The sequence below is a fragment of the Platichthys flesus genome, chromosome 2 (assembly GCF_949316205.1).
Source record: "Platichthys flesus chromosome 2, fPlaFle2.1, whole genome shotgun sequence".
NCBI classification, from domain to species: domain Eukaryota; kingdom Metazoa; phylum Chordata; class Actinopteri; order Pleuronectiformes; family Pleuronectidae; genus Platichthys; species Platichthys flesus.
The window spans coordinates 980,244-998,847 of NC_084946.1; the positions used below are offsets into that span (position 1 = coordinate 980,244).

At 39.5% G+C, this 18,604-nt stretch overlaps 1 protein-coding gene across 2 annotated transcripts; it reads right to left on the bottom strand.

Annotated features, from left to right (window-relative positions):
- Positions 1-1,975: 1,975 nt before the first annotated feature.
- Positions 1,976-17,616, bottom strand: usp48 (ubiquitin specific peptidase 48). 2 transcript variants are annotated; one of them, XM_062412484.1, is made up of 28 exons: positions 17,483-17,616; positions 16,870-17,007; positions 16,256-16,376; positions 15,946-16,087; positions 15,356-15,483; positions 14,879-15,003; positions 14,151-14,259; positions 13,567-13,700; positions 13,265-13,350; positions 12,741-12,920; positions 12,321-12,458; positions 11,590-11,739; positions 10,953-11,153; positions 10,238-10,349; positions 9,897-10,030; positions 8,676-8,750; positions 8,394-8,518; positions 7,568-7,690; positions 7,342-7,403; positions 7,048-7,158; positions 6,081-6,211; positions 5,432-5,538; positions 5,204-5,311; positions 3,603-3,785; positions 3,366-3,491; positions 3,186-3,234; positions 3,045-3,071; positions 1,976-2,650 (listed from the first exon to the last, which is right to left on the bottom strand). In XM_062412484.1, the coding sequence occupies exons 2-28, from the start codon at positions 17,001-17,003 to the stop codon at positions 2,628-2,630; spliced, it is 3,144 nt and encodes a 1,047-aa protein (XP_062268468.1). In that variant the 5' UTR covers positions 17,004-17,007; positions 17,483-17,616; the 3' UTR covers positions 1,976-2,627. The 2 variants fall into 2 exon arrangements, with proteins under 2 accessions (XP_062268468.1, XP_062268478.1); XM_062412494.1 differs by lacking the exon at positions 17,483-17,616 and adding an exon at positions 17,120-17,417.
- Positions 17,617-18,604: the final 988 nt, after the last annotated feature.

Consider the following 18,604-nt stretch of genomic DNA (forward strand, 5'->3'; position numbering starts at 1 on the left):
TCTTGTTTATATTATTTGTTTTATTTTCCTTTGCAAATATAAGTTTATAAAATCAACTTTAAACTCAGTTACGCCAATCAGTATATTAATCACTTTTCTGTTTGTTTCCTTTCAAACTCTGGGATCTGTGCTCCATGTCTCCTCAACCCACTCCCATTCAGTGACAACTGCACCTCTTCTACCCTGACAAACGGCGAGTATCAATTCTACAAAAGGATCTTCACAAGGCTAAGATCCAAAATCAGTGACTCTTAAACCCCACTAGAACAAATGGAATAAAAAAGAAATCGCACTGACGTCTGAACAGCTTTACCCATACATCCATTATTGTCACACAGAACCGATGTGTGCACTATGATAGGAAGTTCTTGAAATTAATTTTTTTCCAAACCAAACCGCCCCTGGTGGCTGAGTGGCTGGAGCCCTCTCCACCTTACGCACCATGTCAAAACATGGCTGCAGACTTTGAAATTGCTAAATAGAATCATCACCACAGCTCTGATGGAGGAAAACATGCCTCATCCCCCCAGCTGATCTGATGCTGAGGATGCAGATGCTGAGGACGAAGGTGACAATGATGATGATGATGATGAGGACGGGTTTGCACTGGATGGGATGAAGGTTGGGGGTACATGGAAATCCCAAGTAAGTGGTTTACACCATTAAATGGTGTGAAAAGAGGGTTTGTTAGGATTTCAATATTTAACCTATAGTCTCTGTCTGACTGAACTCTAAATGAATAAAGATAGAAGCAGTTTGAGCCAGATATAATGCCTTCTATACAAATGATTAATAAATAACCTTTTCCTTCCTACTGTGTAATCTTGAAATTAGAATGTGTGAGCGTCACAGTTCTGTTTCATTGTTTGGTTAAATTGTTTTGAATGTCTGTACAAACAGAATATTGTTTTGATATAGCAAGAACACAATAATCTTTTCTCCAATTGTCAACACCATTGGCCCACATGCCATCAGCTGTGTCAAGGCCTTGGGAGTGGCTCCTTGTCACTTCCTTATTCCAATACCAAGAGGATGGCCTACGCCTGCGCACTTTCGAGGAGGAAGAACCAAGATCTACTGTTATAAAATAGACAGGCGCCGGCTGTTTGGCGCGTTCTGATGGGTCTCGTGTTCTGATGCGACTTGTTGGATGCCCATCACTTTCTAAATAAATACTTGATTGAACAAACCGAGTTCGGCGCATCTTCTCTAAACCAACACGCCTGACAAAAGCCGACAAGTAGTCCCACTCAGTGCTGAAGGATGAAACAGCGAGCTTTCTAAAAAGCTTATGGGAGAAGTAAAACACAATGTTTCACACAAACCTGTCTCTACCAGGGCCACATACACAGAATGATGAAAAAGAGAGTTTCGCGGAGCCAGTAAAGCACCTACATGTCAGATTTTTTATCTTGTGCGCACAAGAAAGTAAAAGATCTCCCTATACTATAGGCTCTATACTATAGGGCCTATAGTATAGGGAGATTATCTTACTTGTCTTTCTATAGGGGCTATAGGAACAAGTCAATGGATTATTGGCCTATGCTTTATTATTATCATTAATATTTACCTTTACCTGTTTACCACAGCTGCTTTCATAGCTTAGAAGAGTTGCAGAAATTTCGTTATGACATTCCCAAGGTGAAAATCAAACTTGATCGGTCTAAATGCACATGAACGTTCAGTAAATTATCTTTAAAGAACAAGATATTTGTTGTGTGTGTTAGTGGAGTATCCCATCAGTGACTAAACGACTCCCAATTCACAGTAGCATAGTAATTGATCATGATTGTATTTACACAGCAACTGTATCACTTCTCTATCCAAAGTACATATCATCCTATCACGTTCAGGTAACCTAATGAAACTATGATGGAGCTCCTCCTTGGTTTATTGGTTATTTTACCTGCTGTGAGCTACATTGTTCTGTAGTAGTTACTCCAATAAACAATGTTTCACGTATTTGTATTTGACGGAGTGTTTTGAAAATAACTTTATTGTCCATAAGAAATAACTGTCAGAGGAAGAGAACATTAACTGCTTGCACTCACTCAAGGTTTGCACTGCTGAGACCCCTCCAGGAATCAGCCTCTATACAAAGAGTAGCTGTGTCTCGAAATGCCACATGGAGTATTATGGATATAGATTTTCTATAGAGGTAATAAATGTTCTAACATTAGAGAGCAGTTATATTTGTAACACTTGACAATTACTCGTGCATTCTTTTGACAAACCTGAAAAACTGTGCAGCGAGAACCCAAGCTTCCACACAATGGAGAGAAACACTTTCTTTCATATTACTTCTGCCATAATTGTGAATAGTGAAAAACAAAGCTTGTTTCAAAAGTAACAGTAGGACTGAATTGGAAACAACCTTTAGAATACAGAGATCCACTTAACTTCAGAATGACAAGGAACTTTAAATATCAAAGGCCAGCTAATCCTTTGTACAGCGGCTTTCCAACATAGTCACAGTTTTATTAAAGAACGTCTCATCAAATTGTAAATAAAAAAAATTAAAGCACTTATTTATATATATGGACTCTTGACAAATTCAAGCTTTTCTCTGATAATTTCTCCGCATCTGTCATATGTCCAATTCAAGCATGGCTGCAGCACAGCTTTCCTCAGTGTCCAAGAAGCCCAGTGCCTGCAAAGAGACAAACACATTGACACTGAATCAGAACCTTTCAAGAAAAGACACCAATACAGCAAAAACAGCAAGTCGATTGTAATGATCTGATAACAAACAAAATAACAGTATGGTCAAATTTCCGAGCTTAACAGTCAAACTCAGCATTACATATACAATAAAGTCCGGTACTAAAATGTATTTATCTTTAATACCAAGCAGGTAACGTCAAATCCATGCATTCACAGATCGAAGTCGGAATACTAAAAAATAAAACAATAGCGTTTTAAAACTAAATAATTAAGTAAATTCAGTCTGATCATCAGGGTGTCCCTCTCAGCTGTAATACATCGATGAAGACAAAACATTAACATCCTCCATGATGAAGGGAAAAACTAAAACAAATGCTCACCTTTAAATCCCTCTTCAGGCGTTCTCACTGTGAAGAAAGGAAATGACTGTATAAGAACATTATCATCATTTTACTTTTTCTTTTTAAATAAATCTAGACTAATGAGTCATCTACAGTGGAGGTTAATATAAGGCCTCTTACCCTGGTAGACATCATCCATTGCAGCAAAGTCTGCTATTGGCTCGTCAGCCTGAGGGGGAACAATGAAATAAATGTTTTGGATTTTAGATTATTGATTTTGATAAGAATTCAGTCTTAAAGGTGCAGTGTTAAAAAATCCTCTGTGACCATCCAGCTATTGGAAATTCAAAGAAGCTGTACCTTCAGACAGATGATGCTTTCTGGAATGACGCCCAGACTGCCCAAAGTGGCCGAGTCATCTGTCAGACTTTTTCCATCAATAGAGAGGTTCTGGTCAAATGGAGCCACAGAGAAGGCGTGCATAATCTAAAGGATCGAAGGGAGGTTTGTTTTCAGTTTTTTATTTGACTTATATCATATTATTAGTAATAATGACTTATTATTATCACACTTCATCCGGTTATTAAGAGCCCTCACCTGTATTTTCAGCTCTTTAAGTGTCTGATTAGCTGAAACTATGAGTGCTTTCTCTCCTCGGAGTTTCCTGTGCCGGGTGCTTCTTCTGATTCCACCTAGTTTGGTCATGTTGCTCACAGGAACAGCTGCTGCTGAGGCAGTGCTGCTTTCACACAGCTTTAGCCGCTTTGCACCATCTTCTGACTGTAAGAAATGTATGATTTATGTTAGATACATAAATTATTATTGAACATCATGGTTTGTTTGTGACACAAAACCATCTGCAAAGTCTTTGTTGGAAACAGAAAGGTCTGTATTTATATAGTGCTTTTCTAGTCGTGATGACCAAGCAAAGTGCTTTACAGTACAGTTTCGCATTCACACACACAGTCATACAGTGCATCTATGTGGAGCCCATTTTCTGTATGTGATTGGATGAACCATCTGTCTATCACTGACGAAGTTCATCGAGAAAGAGTGAAAACACGTTTCCACTGAGAAAAGCCTTCAGAATGATTCTTTGCTTTTTCAATGAAGAAATAACTGTCTGTGCAAATGCCTTCAGGAGGAAACATTGTTGTTGACAGTTGCTTGTCATTGATGTCACACATCTGAAGGAGCCTGTATTTCCTCCCTCGTAGGACACTGATTATTCTGGACAACTGTGGTTCAGCCAAAAGTAAATAACTTGGAGCTTGGACAGCTGGATTCTCTCTTTTGTGAAACCTCTCTGTGTCATAAGATTCCCTTTTATAAGTTCCACTGATTTGACTGACCACTGGTACTGTTAATTGAATACTGATAGGTGAATGAGAAAACATGAAGGCGGCATTGAAGAGCAACAAAGACAGATGGAGAAAATTAGGGTTTTAAAACAACGTTGTATTTACTTTAAAATAACATTTTGATGGTACACTGACTTGTTATTAGGGAGATTGATGACTTTCAATCTCACCTCGCACCCGTGGAGCCATAGCCTGTCCTTGCACCATAGAACGTATATTAAGCAGGTATATTCTGCAGTGCAGAGTGGCACACAAACCACCTATTATGGGTCTTCAGGTAGCCATTAGCAGCAACTAGCTTGGTAATTCTGTCTTTCATTTGTCAACCCCTTCAATTAACTTTGGCTTTGATTTCTGAAAAGGTAATAAATAAGCACACATGCAGGCTAAATATGTACAGGTAGAGAACATAAAATCATTCACGCCACTACGTCTTCAAACTGTATGGCTCCCAGTACAATATTAATTTACTGAAGCGTCCTTGGGCAAGATGCTGAACCCAGAAATTGCCCCACATAAAACAAAAAAGTGCTGCTAATAGATGCACTGTAGGAATGTGGGTGAATTAAAACTGTATGTTTCGATCTACAATATCTTTCTTTGTTTCTGAAGCGGAGAGTTACATTATGTTGTTACTCTATGCTCTTTAAAAATAATATGAACAAAGGGAATTTAGCAGAACAACCAGGATGTCTTGTTTGATTATATTTAGGCAGGGAGTATTTGGCTGCCTTTACTACTGTTATGGTCGCTACTGTTACAAATGCTGCTTGCAGTCAGTGGATATCATGTGTGTGTTGTTACCCTTAGTCTACTGCTGTAGCATGGTGAACCTACCTGGCTAAAGTCTGGGTCCATCTCTCCATCCACCTTCGGAAGTTCTTCTTTCTCGTCCTCTGCCTCAGAGCTACTGGCGTTTGTCTCCGGAGCTGCCTCCTTTAACAGCTATGCATCATTTATTCAATGTAGAAAAACAAAAACTTGAAGACTGCACTTTAGACACTACAGTTGGTGACAAAATACCTCTGTCTGTTTAATTGACTTAAAATTGGCTTTTTAATGTACCCTCTGGTCTTCGATTACTTTCCGGATGTAGATGGTTGCCTGGGTGTACTCTCTGAGGTCCCTCTGCTGCTGGAAAAGGAAGCTCTCTCTGCACTCCCAACACAGATCTAAACACAATAACACACACACATGTGCAGGCAAACACACACACACACACACACACACACACACACACACACACACACACACACACACACACACACACACACACACACACACACACACACACACACACACACACACACACACACACACACACACACACACACACACACACAACATAACCAGTATTCAAACTCTAGAAGTGTAACAAAAAGGCTTAAGATTCAATATGGCTTTTCAATTAATCCAAAAATTTCAAATGCATATCCCACTTTTTTTGTTGCATGGACATTTTATGCTTCTTGATGCTACAGAAGTGTAACTACCATCTTATAAAAGTTGTGAATCTAAGCTCACAGAAGGTGCTTCTCTACACAAAGGAAGAACTTTTTATTACAGAAAATAAATTTTAGCCAATATTTAAGCCTACAGGCACTGAATGTTTAACATTTGAAAATAGACCAGTGTAGTGTTCTTTTTAAGTTTATGAAATAAGTAAATTAGATGGTATATTCAAGGTTAAACATTTGGGAAACTATAGTCTCACCAGGCTGAGTGGTGAACTGGGTGGTAGGTCCACTTGGTGTGGCTTGTTTAAAGCAGTGGATGGTGATGGGCTGGTCCACAATGAAGAGTCTGCTAATCACTTCCCATTCGTTGGGCCAGAGCAGAGCTATACTGTGTAGGACAAACAGCAAAACAGGACATCACAACAGTGTGCAGTCAGTATGACTTGAGGTCATTTTATTAATGCAACCTGCCCTTTTATTTTAAAATAATTAACCCAGCTGCTTAGACTAGGGCTGCCGCGATTAGTCAACGCCATCGATGACGTCGACGTTGAAAATGCGTTGAAATCAATATTTTAAATCAACGCACCTTTTTTTTTATTTTATGAATTTACCTTTTTCGATTTCTAAAACTTTGTATTTCTATTCATTATAACAAATGTTCTTCTTCAATATCACTGCGTAACGCCAGGTTAACACCGGACGCCGAAGCGCCACGCAGCGCCATTCTCAAGCACACATTTCTCAGCGCCGATCAGCCCGCTTCGGAAATGAAAGGAAATGGTCAATTGGATTTATTGGGAGGACAATTAATCGTTCAGATTAATCGATTAATCGGTAAAATAGTTGAAAGATTAATCGATAGAAAAATAGTCGTTAGTGGCAGCCCTAGTTCAGACCTTCGCAAGAGTAGCTTAAGAAGGTAAACAAAGTTTGCACATGAAGCATGACTACTGCCCATTCTAAGTTTAGGGTTTAGTGTTTGTTTTTGATGTTCTTGAAAGTTTAACTGCTGTTCCAGGATTTATAATCAGTGATGGCAACATATTCATTAAAATGTGCTTGGGTATTTTTAAGGGTTAAAAAAAAATAGTGGCCAGGTAAGAGGTTCAAGCTACGACACATGATGGGGAGTTAGGTGAGTTAACACTCACTATATACATAACTTGATTTTGACTTTTACGAGTGAACTCCACAAGTCACTTTTAGAAAAGCAGAACTCACTGTTGTGCATCTCCGTTGATCAGGGAGTCATAGGTAAACATGAACCCTCCATGGGGGCAGAGAAGCAGAGTGTTGCCCACATTAGACACCGGAGAGGATTTTGTCGGTCTCCTTGAAAACACACAGATGGGAGGAAAAAATAATTTGCTGTACTGACTAGATCATACTGTAAAATAGTTTGTATATTACAAACAATCATTACTAATGAAGCAAATCTGATAATCATGAGTGAATACAGTCAATTTTAATTTTCACAATGTAATTTCATCAATTTCACTACTGAAACAAACATACCTGAGAAATTTTCTCCACTCATCCACAAAGAACAGAGGAACTATGTAAAGTACATCTGTGCCCTGGAGAGACCAGCCAAAAAACAATTAGTGTATTCTTCTACCAGCCACAGTGATAATCTGTCATAACATTGTATTGACTGTACCACACACCCACACACAGACACACACAGACACACACAAAAAAACACAGACAAACACCGACAAACACAGACACAAACACACACCTGGGGCCACTTGGTGAGGGTTGGCCGATTCTTCTCATTGAAAAGGTTGAGCAGCTGGTTCTTCTGGTCCTGGGCCATCATCTTACTGATTGCCTCATTGTCCTTTTCCTCCTGTTCTAACGTCTGGACACAAAACAACGATAACTTTTTATTCTTAAAATCACTCAATGGCTTACATGCTGGACATACCTAGGAACTGTGGAGGTATTACTGTGTCTCTATGACTACAGCTTTCATCCTTTTTGGGGCTGTGTAAATAAAGCCCTTTAACATTCCCTTTATTTCCAAGCTGGGGATTAGGGTTAAGGTTAACCAACAGAGCCCAAACAGCTATTGTGCAGCCAATCAGAACAGCAGTACTGTGCATAATTTTACCTTCACATTTACAATTTCAAAGTAGGCATAGAGAATATATTTGTAAGAAAAATGGAAAAGTTAGGGGTCAAAATAAAACATAATAATACATTTTTGTGGATTTAAGGGAGGGACCAGTTTATTGCATCCCTAAATGTTTTTAAATAGTTGTATTTCAATCTGCTTAATTCTTACATACATTTAGAAAATTGCATTAAAAGATGATGGTCATGGCAATATTTGGGAAAAAACTGAGCAAAGTTTTTATGCTTATTTGAGATAGTTAACATGATTCACAGAAATATATTTTCTGAATAAGTTCTTTCGTAGCAAACATTTAGCTCACATAACTGATGAGCTTTTTCCAGGGTTTGACAAAAAGAAAAAAGGTTCTTTTTATGCTTTAATTTTACTGCAAACTGGACAATTATATAGAGACATTATATAGAGACATGGCTAATGTCTTGCTCACCAGGCACTGCTGGCAGGGCTCTTGGTTCTGGGTGAATTCTGGGGCTTTGGAGAAGTATGCCCTTAGCTTGGTCCAAACTTCAGTGGATACTAACTTCCGTTCAGTCTCGAGAATAGTCAGACCCCCTACAGCAGGATCAAACACACAAAATTAAGAACCAGTGCATCAAAGATTGAACCTTGGGTTCTATTGTAATAGCAATTGTGACAGTTAAGATTTTTTCCTTAATTGTAGTACAATGTCTGTGTTAAAGGGTTTATAGCTGCAAATGATAGGACGTACCATGACTGCAGACAATGTCTTCATTGAAAGTCTTCATCTCATCCTCGTTGCCCTCTGATAGCTCTGAGCTGAACTCTACAACCAAACAATTCACCAAGAACGTTAACAGTAGGGTTCAGTAATGAAAAGCCAAACCACTATCGACTGACGATATATGCATGCAGGTGTTGTGTCGCCATTATAAGCCAATGCATGGAAGGACTTTTTACCAATAAGAACATAAAATTCCCTTATCATGGCAAGCAGAAGTATCTTCAAAGAAATTCTGAGAAAATATGTGCAGCAAATGATCTAAAATGATGGATTACCGGCTCTATATGCAAATTATCCAAACTATCATTTGGGTTCTTGAAAACCAAATTGTTGTTTTCACCCAGGCTGAGCTTTCAGATGTGTCGAATGACGCTGTATGTGTTTGTGTCGGTCTGTGTTTGCGTGTCAGAGAGGGAGAGAAAGAGATGGAGCAGAGTGAGGATGGAATGAATGAATGCGCACAACTATGAAGAGAGATTTGAGCAATTTAAGAACAGTTATGGGGCTATGTGTGATATTGTGGCTATAATCAAATAAATGTAAGGACACTGAGAAGAAAAAAAGAAGCATTTAAACTCTACTGAATCAGAAACGTCAGGTGTCTGAGTATGTGTTCATGGGTCAGCTGAAGTGAGACAGAAGTGACAGAGTTGAATCAGGACTGACCGAATGAATAATTTAATTTAAATCATATAACATATAATAAGTGTTAATATTTTGTAATTTACAGTGAAGGGCTGGGTATCGCCATTGCCCATTTAATTGAGTTTTCTTGCCTGACTCATATATCAATATTTTTATGAGTTATTGTAAAGAGGAATATGTATGGTGATTATTAAGTCTAAAAATGTCTGCACTAACTCGCCCTTCCCTGCGCTTGCAATTGCACAACACCATTCAACAGTCTTGCTCATCAAGTTGAATTATGAGACTTTGATGGGCAGGGACAATGGCTGATGCTCACCTTCATTGATTGCTCACTTTGTACACATGCACGCAAGTATGCTTCTCCACCCACTTCTATTCTATGTGCTTGTAGACTCACAAGTCCATGAGCTCGCAAATTTTTAGACTAAATAAACGCTATGAATTACGCCACTTTTGCTTTTTTGCCAACACAATGGTTGAAAAAATCTGAAGTACAAGAGAACACAGAAGGAAAAAGTAAATCATTTCCATTCCCCCAACCTTTGATGTGTGGTCCCTGTCCATTGGTCTGGCCATTGCTGTGTTTGGTTTCATGTTCATCCTCCTCCAGCTGTTCCGAAGCCAACTGCCTCCAGCTACGCAGAGATGCTTTACCCACCCAGTAACCCTCGCCACTGAAACACACACATGTGCACACACACAATTAATAAAGACCCATGATTATGTTCCAGTGAAATTCTGGACCTTTGAATACTTTTTCTCTTATCTGCATTAGTTCTGAATTATTCCCTATTAAATTTCTGCATATTCAAATAACTTTTTCTCTCCCCTGAATCAATAATTACAGCGAACCCATTAACACTTATGCTTGAGTGTCGCACCTGAGCGTGCGTTTGACCAGGTTGGAGACCTCCTTGTAGTCTTCATTGAGCTGGTTCTTTAGCCGCAGCACTCGGCATCGCTGTCCAACACACTCACTACACAGTGAGGAATCTGAACAAACAAACAAAACTGTTAAAATGAAAAGGAAAAACATAGTGATTTTTGAGCAGTCTGTACTAAAGACATTTCTCGAGAGTGCGGTTAACTTTAAGTAAAAAGTTTCTCATAAAACAAACAAGTGTATTTCCAAAACTCCAGAAATAAAAGGCAGCAAACATTGTTTTGGTTTCATGGTATTTCTACTGGTGTTAATGATTAGTTAGTGAATTATGAATTACAACAGAAAATGTGTGGCAGCTGTGGCTGCAGCTTCTATGACTGTTCCTCCTGTGCAGTATTGTCCCACTAACCAGCCATCTTATTTAGTTTTAGTAAAGAACCTGCCCACATAACCCTGGCCTTGGAGATACACTCTAAATAAAGATTTCACTTCACTGACTTCACTCCTCTGTCTATTTTATAAAAGAGGGATTACTAGGCTCTGATAAGATAATTGAGCAAGCTGTGGATAATCCATTATCTGTTTCGGTCCGATTACATGAGCATATATTTCATTTGATGATTTTCAGATTTTTCACTAAAAAATTATAAAGTCAGAGGTTGATACGTAGCTAACTATTTAATGAATTGCACCACACCCTTTATAAGACCTACCGTCCAGTCTTGGCCCTCCGCCATAACGCTCATAGAGGAGCTGAGCGGCGTGCAGAGAAATCCTCTTGGAATCTCCCACCTTGTCTGGGTGCAGTTTGCCGTGTGAACAAAGGAAGAAGGAGTTGTCGATGTCTTTTGTGGTAGTGGAGTCATCCAGCCACTTTTTCAGCCAGTCCAGGGGGATAAACTCATATGGCTCATCTGAGGAGAGAAGTGCATCAAACAACAAGAGACAAAGGATCCTTAATTTTGATTCTTTAAATGAAGAATTCCCCTGTGATTAACAACTGTCAGTGTATTTTCCCTTACATGTACACGCCAAATGCATGTTAAGTATTGGAATTCAATGTAAGTAAATACAAATAGGGTTGTTGTCTAATAATGTTTTGGCTTTGTAAGAATCACAAAGCATCGTGGATCAGTTGTGTCGTGGAATACTCGCAGTTTTACTACATGCAGGGGAGCTGTAGTATGAGTGAAACAAAATCTTCCATTAGTTAGATTGTCCCTTTGTCACACTGTCATAATGTACTTTAATTGTTTATATTTAATTTTCTAACTTAAAGTCGTAACAAACATTAAACTCTTTTCAATGTTTATGTTACAGAATGTGTGATTGAGGAATGTTTTTACTGACCTTCTTTAGTGGGTAAAAGCTGGTAGAGTTCCTTCACCTCCTCGTGCTTGGCCTTGCCCTTATCCACGCTCTGTTTTCTCATATCTGCCATTTCACTGCACCACTCCTCAAATTTATGGTTGTCTTGGTCCACCAACCTCTGAAGGAAGGCTGGCAAGAAAAGACAAATTCATCCACTAGACAAGGCAACACAGAGCAGGTGGGAGGTAGGGCTGAGAAATTAATTTAGTTTATTTCAAATTAGCTTTTGCATGATGTATAAATTGTCAAGATCTTGAACATCTGATTATTGCCGTTTACTCAAAAGGATATTTTAGGTCAAAAGCTGATGTCTCCGGTGACGTGGTTCAGGTGGCTCGCTGTCTCGGACCATCTCTTGAATTTAATGGTTACATCTTCAAAAAAGATGCAATAGAGAACCATTCTGGATACTGGTCTGTGTTCTCAGTTTGTGTTCGCTATCAAGGTATTAGCATAGAGATTCTACTTTGCTCAGTCTCTAACTGACTGTTAAAGTGGAGGATGCTGCTCTTCGACTTTCTACGATAGATATTGCATCAACTGGAACACCAACAGGTTTTAAACTTTTAATAATGTGTATGGCCCTACAACCAAGCTCTAGTGGTATAAACTGGGAATCATTAAGAATAAGTATAATTTGGGTCAAAAAAAATTATGAGGGAACACCAGAGAATATGTGAGATTTTAAATTGTAAATCTCTACTGCTCACCTGGCACCTGGATGTTGGTCCTGGAAGGATCGGAGCTCTCCTCTTCCATGACCTTATACACCAGCATGTAGGCATTTCTGGAGCAGTGGAAGCCTTTACTGCACTTTGGCTTTCGTGTCTGGGACTTAACTGTCTCGGCTAGGGCCATGAAGATCAAGAAGAAAAAGTAACAACTCAGAAAGTGTAAAAGTATAGACTTACAGACATGACCCTCATGTTTTAAACTTGTCCTACTTTAACTCACCAAAGCACCATCAAAGTGGAAAATACACTTTTTTGACAAAACTTTTCAGTTTGTCAAAAACATATGATGGTTAACAAAAAAACAAGAATTATACATTACAAATTATACTGAATAACAATAAAACATTAAGGTATCCCTGGCTTTCAGCAAGGAGTACATGTGTATTTATTGCTCACCAATGTCCTCCTCAATGCCAAGCTGCAGCTTCTTGCCCTCCATCTTCTCAATTTCCTCATCGTTGAATTTGTACCAATCACCAGTACGAGCATCCTTCACGTGGGCAATGTAGTGGCCTGAGTACGCACTGATGCCCCGATGGATCAGCACTGCACTCAGTTCATAAACACACTTCTGGTCTGTAGAAACAGTCAGATCAAACATGCATCAAGCTCAACAACACAATGGCAGATTTCTCAGGAAGTGAAGTTGCTGTGACAGTAATCAATTGCCCTTCTGAAAGTACACTGCTTCTAAATTGACCATGTTTATTTCACCCATAAGACAGTAAATCTCCCTATTGCTTTCTAAATTAAAACATTCGGTTTTAGTCCTTAGACTGTAAAGAGATGAAAAGAAAACTGGGAGTTATTTTTTTCTTTTATATAGCTGACACATGCCAATGTGTATTGACTAGCGAGGAAGAGTGCAGATTGTGTGCGTGTATGTGTATGACAATCACAGAGATCAAAACAGCTGATACCCTCTTTTCCTTCCAGAAATGGCCCCATGTCCAGTTGCTCTGGAAAACTGATGAAAGTGTTCAGCTTCTTCTTGTGGCCTGTTTGTCTGAAGAACACAGTAAGGTCACTAAAGTTTCTGTTCTCCCGCGAACAGACTGTAAATACAACTGCCCTCATTAGTTAACCAACTACCTTAACTAAACCCCAAAAATGTTTTAAATCTTGCACTTTGCACAGTGATTTAAGACATTTTTTTATTTCCAAAGCCACAAAATGCAATTTATTGTTGTTTTACACAATGCACAACAAAGTGATAGCTTACCTATCAAAGACAAAGCGCATAAGCTGCAGGTTGAGGGTTGGAGGAAGGCTTTGCAGCTTTATCGTTCGGGTGGCGCTTTGTTTACTCTGACAGCTCTCACAGAAGTAGCAGTTATCACCATCCAGCTTCTCCTCCTGCAAGGTGGAGAAGAGACAACCATTATGAGAAGAACACACAAATACACTCATCAAGACATGGAAAACAGTATTCAAACTTTACTCCAGCAGATTATGCTTCAGTTTACACTGTGCATTATAAGTCATCACTGATAAAACAAGTGCATTTATGATTCCAAGAATCAATTTGATCATAAATTTGCACAGGCATTAAATGATGCTGCACGACTTTAAACATTTGTGTAATACTTTGGAGCAGTTAAAACAGCAGCTGAGTGTTTTTTTGTTCAAATCTTGGGACTCTGACAAAAGTTCTTTGTTTGTTAGGATTCATGCTGTGTGTCCTAAGGAGCATTTTTTTTCCTTTGTTGTGTTGCTGACTCACTCAACATTTTACAATATAAAAAAGAATATGTATATTATTTACTGCAATAGATAAAAAGACACTCTCTGTTAAATAATCAGTACCTTCAGGAACTCTGTGACACACTCTCTGAGGTTCTTGTGACCCTGGATGTTGAGCTCCAGCTCGTAGAATCGGGATGGGAGAGCAGATGATCGTCCACACTGATTACACCTAGAAAACAGCCAAACCAAAATATCAGATTCCACCACAGCACTCAAGATAATTGCTCCCACTTGATCTGACTCAATACTATTTTCCCCCTCATTCCTCTTCAAAATAAGTCAGTCAAAAAGATAGCTAGCATGAATTTGAACCTTTTTCACAAAGAACAATGCATCTCGCTGAGCAACAAGAAAATGTAACATATGTCAACTTTATAGTCAAAGGGAGCTTGTGACACACTCGAAAGTAATGCTCTTTTACTTTTTGAAGATTTTCGAAGGCTAACCATACAGCTGTAGGTTATTATGAGCCAAGACCTGACACCTCACTCTCTGAGGATCAGCTTTTATCTTCCCTAGGCTCCAAAGGTAACAGAGCAGGTCCAATGTATTCTCCACAAAGTCGAGTTAAACAAATAATGCAATGAAGGTAGTTTTGACATGAATCCAGCACAGAAGTTGGAATGAGAAGATCAGCTCCAAAACACCCTTCCGCACTTTACGAGAGCACAGTTAGCTAAATATAAATAGTAATATGTTGAGGAGTTGCATTGTCTATAGGCTACTCGTCTGACACTTTTCCACTTAAGTACAAACTAAATTCATGTTTAAGTATTGAGTGGTCTTACACAGTAACGTAGGAGAACTGTCCACAGAACTGCAGCTGGATGACATTCTGCAGGTTCGAGTTCTTTTGCTTCGACAGTGTGTCCTCCAATAGAGACAAAAAAAGCTTGGAAAACTCCTGGGCATCCTGAAAATGAAGGGTTTGAAGTCAGTGGTGTGTAAAGAAAACGCATCTCTTTTTCCCTAATAGACACGTTGTAAACAAAATGTTGTGTTATAAATAGATGAACACGTTTCAAACTGTCAATTTAACTTCTGGGAACTTCTGATGGGTGTTATTTTTTTTTAAATTTAGGTACAGAGGAAATACAATGCTAAACTCAACAAAGATGCAAGTGAGAAAATTCTGGCAAAACTCTCAAAATCAGACAAAAAAAAAAAGAATTAATATCCACCATCAGGTTTCCAACAGTGATACTAGCCATGTATTTAGTCAGTTCAAGCTTTGATAATTTACTAAATCTCATGTCGTGATTTACCTGCTGCTGTCCTGTATCCAGGCCCAGTGCTTTAACCAGCCCTGAAGGATCTATGTACCTTCTGTTGCTGTTCTGCAGCAGTGCAAACAGATACTGAAGATGCTCACAGATGGATTGGGGTTCGTACTCTGAAAAGACATAAACGTCTGTCTGAGAGGTGTAATTCTTTCATAAAACCTACAGAGAGATTAATACAAGTTTACAGTGTGATGTAGTTACATATAGTATTTAAAAATTATTTGAGACTGTGTCTACAGTCATTATTGCCTGTGTATATTTGGCAGGCCATATATATAAAGTTTGCAAAAATAATTTTACTTAATTTAACCAAATTTGATATATATTGATGATTAATTTGGGTATGATGTCTAGCTGCAAAAAATGTTCAGTACTGTTGGAAGGGTCTGTTCTCAGATAACCTGCATACTCGTTTGAGTAATGCTATACTAGCTGACAGTATATGCACTACAGTTGTGTACAGTGTACAGTTTGCACAAAAATACCCAACATTTTTGTCCCAACATGTGTACTTAACACAGAGAATGAATAAACATAAAGAAGTGTCCTCAGTATTTAGTTTTCGGTTTTACCAGACTCAATGTTATGTTCCTGTGCTCTTGAATTATGGCACTGATAGAGGCTCCTCCGCAACTCCAGGTTGTGGAACCACACTTGCAGGAATGTGTTGACGTAACATGTTGCACCCAGGTTGGTTAGTCCGACAAATGTGTTCTGGAAGGAATCAGAGACAGAGAAATAGATGAAAAGATAAGATTAACTGCGTCATTACACATTCCTCCAGCTCTGGTCTGATGATAACATCCTGGGACTTCAGCTGTCCACCTACAGTAGACTGGTAAGTATATAATGTGCAGTGTGTGCACCTGATGAAAGAAATACCTTGTTTCGGCGTTCTGAATTTGGGTCGTCAATATTGTGGAAAGCATTTTCATCTATGTCCCCAAGCCATGCCTGCTCACCAATGCCCACAAGACAGTTGGGATTCCCTTTGCAGTTCCTCCTGCACAATAGAGTAATGATTCACTTCAGTATTCACGACCAAATTTAGCAGCAACATCAAACTGCAACCTGCTTAGTGGATACAAAAGTAATGACAAACTCCATGCATGAATCAGTCCATCTTTTAACTCTTTGGAAAAGGTAATTTATACGCATCTATAAGCCACAGAGCAAGATTAAGTTCTGCAACATTATAGCAGTTGTACGTTGAGGTGCCTACTGCCTACCGACGTGTGTATTAAGGTTATTGTGGTATGTGGGATTTAGGAGTGGAGTGGATCAACCCGATCGTTCAAAATAAGTCAACGAAGCAGCTCTAAAAACAATACAAATGTGTCCGACGACAATGAAACGAACCAGACCTGTTATGCACATTTGTACATCTCTGTAAAGCTGGGACTTAAGCCCTTAACATTAAATCTAACTTCTGCTACTGATATTTTCACTTGAGTAGGCTAACACAACATTTGCACCCACAAATGTTACCATCATACCTGCAGGCTCCTCTCTTGCAGGCCGGAAGGTTGACGCGATATGCTAGCTCGATATGCTCCTGTCTGATTTCTTCTGGTTTAACCGCTTCAACCCAACGCCAAGCCGCTTTCTCCAGTTGTATGCGGGGAGCCATAATCCTGCGATGTATCGTTCAACACACAGTCAGATACATGAATCGGGAAAAAAGAGCAGCAGGGTTAGCAAAACCGCTTCTATGAATGCTAACATAGTCGGCTAAACGGAGCTAACCAAGTTCTTGCAGGTCGGAGCCTGGTTCTTACGAAGCTCTTGTTAGCTAAGTAGTGCTACTTAACCTAGCTTACAAATGTTGGCCTGGTAATTCCCTCACTGTCATATTGCCCTTGAAAGTCAATCGTATCGTACCACATCCCAGGAACATACAGACAAGACAATGAAAGACACCACGACAAATAGTATTTGCAGGGTAACGCCGGAGGTAATGATAACCCTTTTGCTAACGTTAGCTAGCTAGCTTAAATGTAGCTAACCCGACCGGCAGTGTTAGCAAGTCATTTCCCCTGCACTTTCCATTTAGCGCTACCTGACGCTAACGTAACGAGTTTATTGTGTAAAGGTTAAATGCCATCGAACCTTTCATGCGTGCAGCTGCTTCACCAAATATTTATGTAGTTTCACATTTTATTCACGGTTTATTTTAGATTTAGCGCCCTTGCGTCAGTTTATAAATATATTATTCTCCGCTCAAAATCAACACGACGTCAACACGTGACGTCGACGACGTCTCTGTGTTGTGACTGGAGCGCTGCACGGATGTGAGCCTTCCATTGTCTTAACATGGCAATACTACCCATAGATTATGAGCGACCAGTCCTTCAAAATGTAGGATTTAGTGGCGTTAAACCCTGCTCAAATAATATATTTAGAGTTATCACTATTCACCCCCCAACAGTAGTCTATCCAAAATTGTGTCTCTGTCAAAGGGATAAATATATGGAAATTATTTAATATTAAATACGCAATATATGTGTAGTTGAGTTTGTTCAAAAAAATACAAATCTCTTTAGTTTCTGTTGAATGGAATTAATTTTAGGGTCTTTAAGGCCAATATATACGTCTCCGTTTTGACGGACACGGACAGATAGGACCGCCTTCTCCAACGTGGAACGCCCTCTCCGCGGCTCCTCGGAGAGCTTTTCGTCGAAATGGCGGAGAGCCCACGAATAGCCCTTGGCTGTGATTGGTCCGCTAACGCCAGCATTTCGGAATGGAAACTTCCTGTTCCATTACCTAAATCACAATAAACCAAAATCACAACTACGACTCTATGATTAATGTGACAAGTGTGTTAAGCCAGCGGCGTTGTCCGGCTGACGGTGGCTGGTTAGAGTACTTACGGCATGTGTGTACGGTCACATACTGTTATAACGAACTTTCATAACGTGGCTAGCGGGCTAACCACCATGCTAACTGCGGTGGGAACAGCGCAAAAACCCGCTGACTTTAATCCCACGGCTCATGACACTGTTTCTCAAACACCGTCAGGTTAGAAGCTAACACTTTAGATCGATACTAACTAACGGTAGTAGTTAGTATCGGGTGTCCCTGCTGACTGTGTGTGGAAGCTGGGGGGGGGAGCTAGCTGCCTCCGTGTAGCCTCAAGCTGTTGCAGCTGTTGAATTAGCAACGCAGTTTGGAAACAAGACCGGGGAACCGCTGCGTTAAGACACGATAACACAAGCATTATGACCCGCT

Coding starts and splice junctions, on each gene's coding strand:
- usp48 (XM_062412484.1), bottom strand. CDS start 17,003: ATGGCTCCCCGCATACAACTGGAGAAAGCGGCTTGGCGTTGGGTTGAA. Junction 12,459..12,740: donor TGGCATTGAGGAGGACATTG/GTGAGCAATAAA, acceptor TCATGGCCCTAG/CCGAGACAGTTAAGTCCCAG. Junction 3,492..3,602: donor TTAAAGAGCTGAAAATACAG/GTGAGGGCTCTT, acceptor TCGATCCTTTAG/ATTATGCACGCCTTCTCTGT.